Source organism: Lissotriton helveticus, chromosome 4_1 (assembly GCF_964261635.1).
Source record: "Lissotriton helveticus chromosome 4_1, aLisHel1.1, whole genome shotgun sequence".
Taxonomy (NCBI): domain Eukaryota; kingdom Metazoa; phylum Chordata; class Amphibia; order Caudata; family Salamandridae; genus Lissotriton; species Lissotriton helveticus.
The window spans coordinates 427,258,979-427,267,025 of NC_136063.1; the positions used below are offsets into that span (position 1 = coordinate 427,258,979).

Sequence of the window (8,047 nt, forward strand, 5' to 3'; positions counted from 1 at the left end):
AGTGCAAAGGAACACTCATTCAAATTTTAAGGGCCTTATTTATGAGGCCTTGCTTCACTTTTATGCCGTTGGTGCATCACTTTTTGTGACGCACCAGCATCGTAAAAAAATTGCCATGTTGCATACTATTTACAAAGTGACGCATCTAGGCAGATGCGTCACTTTGTAAACCCCTGCACCACATTATACCTGCGCCAGGTAAAATGTATGTAGGGTTGGCGTTGCCCCACAAAAAGCCTCGTAGAAGTGGCGCATCTATCTATGAGAACTCAGTGCGCCCCTTCTAGGACGCCATTGCGTCAATATCTTACACCTGCCTCACGGCAGGCATAAGACTGATGCAGGCCCTTTCACATAGGGTTTGCCCCATGTGCTGGAGTTGCGTCTATTTTCAGACACACCCCAGCAATGCATCACTTTTGCGCCGACAGACACATAAGAAATACTGACGTATCTGTAACTCCTTACGACATGATGCGTCATACAGTAAATATGACACATCCATCATGTCACAAGGAGGGTGCACTAAGAAGTGACGCATCCCTGATTTCACACAGCGATGCATCACTTCTCATAAATAAGGCCCTAAATGTGTTTACATCTCATATTCAGGGATAGTTCTGTGTGTTTTCAATATTGTAACACAGCGGCAGCTCACCAATATTACTGGAAATAATCTGTGATGCCCTCCCATTTCTTATATGTTAGGCCTTGTTTTGATCTAAAAGAATCTTTTTACATGTAAATTGCATGAATCATAAACTCAGCAGGGCAGATTTACAAGCCCCCTGCGCCACCAGCACGTCACTTTTCATGACGTACTAATGGCGCAGGGGTCTCCTCCATATTTACAAGGACAGGAATAGCCATCATGCATTACTTTTCCTCTCCTTGTAAATACGGCCCTTTCGCACACAGCACTTTGCGTTGAAGGGGCATTCCATGGGTGTTTCTATGGGTCTTCCCACGCAACACCTATGGAAAAAGACACATCTTCAGCTATACGAGCAATCGTAAATCTAGAGATGCGTCTGAATGCTACGCTACCCTAGAGATGGCGTAGCGAGGTGAAATGAGGGAACATTTTTTCATTACTCCTCGTTTTTCCCTCTTTTAATGCGTGCTGCATTGTACAGCATGCATTGAAAGAGGAAAAGACTGTAGTGATTGTTTTTGTGAAGGGAGGTGCCCCTTCCTGCACAAAAACAATCTCCCCACGACGCAGGCATACTTGTACCGTGGTGCAAGGGTGCCGGCGCATGGCTGCAGTTTGTGCACCAGCGCAGGGGGAAGCACAGAGATGCAACATATTCTTGTAAATATGTTGCATTCCTGTGCTTCGGAAGTGCCACAGCGTGGCGCAGCCAATGGGCTTGCAGTGCCACGCTGAGGCACTTCCTTGTATATCTGCCCCAACATTTCTCTGCAAAATGGCTGTACTAGACTCTCACACATCTGGAACATCAAAAATAAGTTAAAGGAAAACTGTATTTAAAACGATCTGTTTAAGCAATATTCAAGGTCTTTAGGGCAAAACTCTAGAGAACGGAGCTGACTCTGTCAGGGGTCCCCCTGGAAGGCTGGGGTCCTGGGCCAGAGCCCACTTTGCCCATGCATTAAAACGTCTCTGCCGACCCTAACTGAAGGATCATGTATTACAAGGAATAAAATACCCCCATATGTATCTAAGGCGCATATTCAAAGTCACCTCGGCCTGGGGTTGACATATATTCATTGGCCTCTTTGGTGACTTGAAGTGACCTGCCTGAGTACAGTTTTGCACTTTATTCCGTGTATAGTCAAAGGAGCTTGCAAACTCCCTGTCACCCACCACACAGTCACCCACCACATGTCAATGATGTTCTTGTTACCACTGAGTTCTGATAGCACCTGTTCAGGGAGGGCCTGGGATGTGGGTGGGCCATGGAGTGGCTGGTGAGGGCTGTCTGGGTGAGCACGTGGGCCGTGTGGTGAAGGCAGGCATGGATGGGCCTTTGGAGAGGAGGGTGCCCTAAATGAAAGGTGGCACCCGGTCTCCTTTAAGACCCCGCGGGCACAGCTGCAACCGGTAGTGACAAGTGCATCCTCCCTCCAAATGTTGGCCCTTGTTTCTGGGAATGTGCAGAAGGCTGCAATGGTTGCAAGATCTCAAGGTGTGCATAGGTAACATGTGTCCTAAAAGTTACTGCAGACCGTGTTGGGTGTGGTTGATGTAAAGGAATCGGAAGTTAATTTCAGAGGTGATTGGCAGCCAGTGGGCCCTTCAAATGAACAGTATTTAAGGAGAGGAAGACAGGGTGTAAAGCGTTTAAACGTTGCATTTGGTACAGGGTATATTTCTGTGGAAGCAGTGACACCATTCATCTTTTCACTACCAGCCATGCACAGATATTCCATTTATAACCTATGCATGTGCAATTAGGGCATTTCTCATTAAAGTGGTGTGCTACTGAACAATATTCACTCTATGAACGAGAATTCATAATACTCTGCTGTGACCGTGGGTTTTACACACGCGAGCTCCGCCTTTACTGAGATAGAGCCCTAGGCGTGGGCGGAGAGAACTGTAAGGGCCCTCGCTGATGGAAGTGAATTCAATGAGGCAGCGGGTGGGGGTGTCACTGGTCAGTACCTGGGTTTGCAGGGACTGTCCCCTGAACACACACATCCCCGGACCTCCCCCAGCGCGCCTAGATCACCGATAGCTGCCTCACGCAGATGAGGGTTTTGCTGATGTGTGCCAGCAGGGGTCAGAGGGTGAAAGGAGGGCAAGGAAGGGGGCGTTGAAGACATCGCCCGCGGTGTAATAAGGAAGGACTGAAATCAGTTTAAACTGCAGGCTAAGCACACCGAAACCAACAGGCGCGGACAAGTCTGGACCAAGGCGACGGGGGCACTGTTGTTGGCATACCTTAATGCACAGCGCCTCGCGCCCCACAGAATATTGGCGCCCAGGGCCTGGGCCTGGGCCCAGCTCTCCCATGCTAATGGCCGGCCCTGCCTGCGCACCTGCAGCGCGCGCTGCACACGGGTGTCTGCAATCACACGGCGAGCTCACAAGGAGCGTGAGGAGCATTCCAAGCCTGATTGCCCTATAGACCAGCTGCGGTTGCGCAGACGCCGAGCCTGGCGTGCGCACCTGCACCGCGCGCACTGCACACAGGTGTCTGCAATCACACAGTGAGCTAGGAAGACTCCACCTCTCCCTTTACAAAGGAAGAACTTTGCGTATTTCTGGTATTCGGCTATCTAAAAGCAGGGCCAGCTCGGGGACCAAAAGCAGCCCTGGCAAAAATGTTCAAACCAGCCCAGCTCTCTACCTCTCCTCTCCTTGCCGAACCTTTCTCTTTCCATCAATCTTCTCTCCCTCTTCCCTCTCTGATTGCAGTATCTCTGCGCCTGCCCGAGGCCACGCAGTGGCCATTGAGAGGGCGGGCCACTAGTCACGGAGGGCTGTCCCGCCCCCAGCAGGATGTTCGCCTCTCCTCCCCACTGGTTGGAGGAGGTGGCTGGTCGTTATTCTCGTCCAGGGGCGGCGGGGAGGGGCCTCCGTGGGTACTTAGGCTGTTGCACCACGCTGGAGGGCCTCTTTGCCGCCCCGGACGCCGACGGTGCTCGTCGGGACACTCTTTTCCCTCCCTTGCCTCTAACCCAGAGTGTGGGTATGGGGGAATTTGTGGAGGTTTTTAATGTGTCCATTTATCGTTGCAGGTTGGAGTTAAGCGGAGTTACTGGGCGATCCGGAAGAAGAGAGGTGCAAACGATGTACTTCAGCGGGCACATAGGGGTGCCAGAGCCTAACCTGTATCCTCCGGGGAGGTGCAGGAATTCGTGTCGGCGCCCCAGTAGTCCTTCGGGCGGTTGTGGGCCTGTGCAACCGGGGGTTTGCCTAGTCACGCCCCACAAGGGGCGTGTCAGTATTTATAATTTTATTATACAGCAGTTGGGTGCTTTGCCACTGTGCTGTTTGGCTCAACAGGCGGGCAGGTGGCGAGAATGCAGCCTGCCCGGGATCGCCCGTAATGTCTACCCACCGTTATTACATATGTTGTATGTAAATAAACCTGCAGCAATTTTTCTCCCAAACATACGTTGTCTGTGTATTATTTTGCACGTTTGGGGAACTAGGGGGTGGGAGTCTTCTGTGGCCCTGATGTGACTATACCTTCTACCTCCCTCCCTCTCTCTCTTGTCGCCTCCCAGTGCCTGCTGCACTGTGGGAGAGGTGTGGCGCCGCGGCCAGGGCGACTGACGCTGGAATCTGGGGGCCAGGGTTCGATCCCCGGCTCCGTCGGCAGGTTAGCCCAGCACCATGTGACTCTGGGCAATAGCTCGCTTAATCTTCCAGACGGCCCCCAGCGCCCAGAGACCCTCACGGGTGATTGTGCGCTTTACAAATGTGGACTTTACTTTACTTTGCTGCAATTAACCAGGGGGGGCTGGGGGAAGTGACAGGAGCAACAGACGTCTCAGTGGGCTTCCAAAACCAGTTCCAAGGGTCTGCAGTCTTCAGCCCACCAGGGAAACGCCCGGTGGAATAAAAGGCCAGTAGGGCTCCGAGTAGAAGGACTTTTTAGGATAAAACACAGCTGGACCAGGTCACCTGGAGGAATGTGCAAATAACTAACAGAAGATGACGACCACCTTTGTCCGGGTCTCAACCCTTCGGACCACCATCTTACATACCCTCAGACGAAAGGGTTGTACGGAAGCACACGCGAACATACCACACCCAGCCCCTACAGATTTAGGATAGACCTACAGACTGCACTTGTTTAAGGTTCGCCATCAATCGGGGAAGTGGACAGTATGCCACCAAAAGCACTGAGCCCAACCATTGAGCAAGTCCAACCCATCAGGCCCTGGCACCCCAGTACTGCCTGTTGTCCCAGATGTTTGCTGCTCAACAACAGTGGTGCCTGCCATGCATTTCAATCAACAACTCGAGCCCTAGCTGCAAAACTTTTTCTAGGACTAGATGTGTCTTACTCCTGTCTCAGGTTTGAATGGTACCTGAATATCCAGGCCAGAATCACAAAGCATCAGGTGTGCCTTACTCCAGGGTTGGGTGTGAATGAAGAGTTTTGTGATTCCACACGCGCCTCACACCTGGAAACACAAGAGTAAGTCAAACATTAGTCTGCAGCATGGGGCATTCATTTAAAGTAAAAGGCTTGTCAATCGGGCCCCATATCCCGGTATATTTCAAATCTAGGACAGGAATAAAACTCAACTATGCAAGGAAGTTGGTTGTGTCAAATCATGAACAACAGAGGTGTAGCTCACGGACGAACAGATGGAAATACAGCGTGCGCAGAATGATCTGCGGCCATACAACGGATGATTGTGTGAATTCGCTGAAAGTCAGCGGCACACACCAGAGCGTCCCCGAAGAAAAGTCATGTAAGTCACTAGGCGAGCAGGACCCACAGTAGTGAAAGGGGCTGTGGGAGACCATGAAGGGGGTGAAGGCTCACACTTTTGCGATCTGGCTTGATTTCCAAATAACCTTTTTGAAAGCTGGACTATTAAGAGTCCTAGGTTTCTTTCTATAATTTGGATAGATTTCTGACTTGCAGGTGTGCCATAAACCTCTCCCCTGCAGCACTCATTCAGGTGAGATACGATTCGTTCTCTGAAAAAATCGGAATCCACTCGGCCAGGCCTTGTCTCTCTTCCTGCATGCAGGTCTGGCTAACAAACACTTCACATCCGAGGGAGCAGGGCTGCGCACGGTTGAAAATTAACCAACCTGTTCTGCGCAGGGGGGGGCATTCTTGAGCGGGGGGGGGGGAGGGGCTGAGCCGAGATCATGCGCCAGAATAAAAGGAGCTGCTTTTGCATGCTGACAGCAGCAGGCTCTGCATAAGATCACAGTAGAGAAGTGCCGACTGCTGCGCTGCATAAAGTGCGTGCAGAGGAGGTAGCCGTCCATAGGGAGAATCCCAGGCCACGCAACTGCACAAGAACACGCCACGCAGAGAGCTCCTGCACACGAGATAACTGCTAGAGAGAAGACATTTTACGTAGAGGTTTACTGACTCTACATAAGCTCACACCTTACACCCGCACAAGCCCTAGTACATAGACAGCGCACCAAGTCGCGTTTTGCACATGGTGCACACCAGCAGACCTTACACGATTCGCCCCTTGTCAAACACAGCCCCTTTCTCTGCAGGGTCCCACGTTACACCACATGTGAGCTCTCACCGTGCATCTTGGCCCCGTTGCTGGCGGGGGGCTTCGCGCGGGGCCTGTTGTCCCCCTGGCTCTCGGTCTGCGTGCTGCTGGAGCAGCCCATCTCTGCCTCTTGCGGCGCAGGGAGCAGGTGACGCCGCCCAGAGGAGGCCGGGCAGAGAGGATGGGGCAGGTGCGGTGCCTGGTGGTGGGAGCGGGGCGGGAGGGCAGTGAGCAGGACAGGGCAGCCGTGGCAGGGGCTCCCGCAGAGGTGACAGCCAGCTGATGGTGACACCGTCACTGTCCCGCGCTGCTTTTATCTCTTGGAGACGTTGTTTGCTTGACAGCTCGGTTGCCATACGAACCCATGCCCGGGGCAGGCTGAGGCGAAACTTTCCAGACCCCAGCAGAGCCTGTCACGGAGTGCGCACTGCGCAGGCGCAGGGAGGAGGCGGGGCAGCACGAGGCACGCAGACGAGGAGTGAGGGAACACAGACACAGGTTGAGGGGGACAGACACAGGGTGAGAGGGAGACACAGAGTGAGGGGGGCAGACACAGGGTGAGACTGAGGGAGACACAGGATGAGGGAATAGACACAAGTGGAGGGGGACATACACAGGGTAATGGAAACCAACACAGGGTGAGGGGGCAGGCACAGTGTGATGGGGTCAGACACAGGGTGAGGGGCAGACACAGGGTGAGGGGGCAGACACAGGGTGAGGGGGCAGACATAGGGTGAGACTGAGGGAGACAAAGGGTAAGGGGGACAGACACAGGGTGAGGGGGCAGACACAGGGTGAGAGGGAGACACAGGGTGAGGGGGCAGACACAGGGTGAGACTGAGGGAGACACAGGATGAGGGAATAGACACAGGGGGAGGGGGACATACACAGGGTAATGGAAACCAACACAGGGTGAGGGGGCAGGCACAGTGTGATGGGGTCAGACACAGGGTGAGGGGCAGACACAGGGTGAGGGGGCAGACACAGGTTGAGGGGGCAGATATAGGGTGAGACTGAGGGAGACAAAGGGTAAGGGGGACAGACACAGGGTGAGGGGGCAGACACAGGGTGAGGGGCAGACACAAGGCAAGGACAGACAAAGGGTGAGGGGAACAGACACAGGCTGAGAGGGAGACACAGGGTGAGGGGGGCAGACACAGGGTGAGACTGAGGGAGACACAGGGTGAGGGAATAGACACAAGTGGAGGGGGACATACACAGGGTAATGGAAACCAACACAGGGTGAGGGGGCAGACACAGTGTGATGGGGTCAGACACAGGGTGAGGGGCAGACACAGGGTGAGGGGGCAGACACAAGGTGAGGGGGCGGAGTCACAGACAGAGGGTAAGGGGGCACAGACAGGTTGAGGGGCAGAAACAGGATGGGAACAGACACAGGTTGAGGGGCAGACACAGGGTGAGGGGCAGAGTCGCAGACAAAGGGTACGGGGACAGACACAGGTTGAGGGGGCAGACAGGATGAGGACAGACACAGGGTGAGGGGGCAGACACAGGGCGAGGGAGACAGATACAGGGTGAGGGGGCAGAGACTGGGCGAGAGAGACAGACACAGGGTAAGGGGACAGACACAGGGTGAACGATGCAGACACAGGGCGAGCGAGGCAGACACAGGGCGTGGGGGCAGACACAGGGCGAGGGGGCAGACACAAGATGAGGGGGACAGACACAGGAGATGAGGGGGACAGACACAGGAGATGAGGGGGACAGACACAGGGTGAGGGGGACAGACACAGGGGGAGGTAGCACAGGTATAGAGAGAGGGGGATCAGGGCTTGAAGTGTGTCGGATACCTCCGGGTCTAAGACCCGTGAATAAAAAACAAGCATTGAAAATGCAACAGGTCTCG

The 8,047-nt window shown here is 53.8% G+C and overlaps 1 protein-coding gene across 1 annotated transcript in view; it reads right to left on the bottom strand.

Annotated features, from left to right (window-relative positions):
- Window positions 1–6,602, bottom strand: part of LOC144828629 (uncharacterized) — a 160,888-nt gene extending 154,286 nt beyond the window's left edge. Inside the window, exon 1 of the mRNA XM_078686981.1 lies at window positions 6,211–6,602. Within this exon, the coding sequence (XP_078543107.1) occupies window positions 6,211–6,301 (91 nt within the window). The 5' untranslated portion in view covers window positions 6,302–6,602. The remainder of the gene's footprint in view (window positions 1–6,210) is intronic.
- Window positions 6,603–8,047: the final 1,445 nt, after the last annotated feature.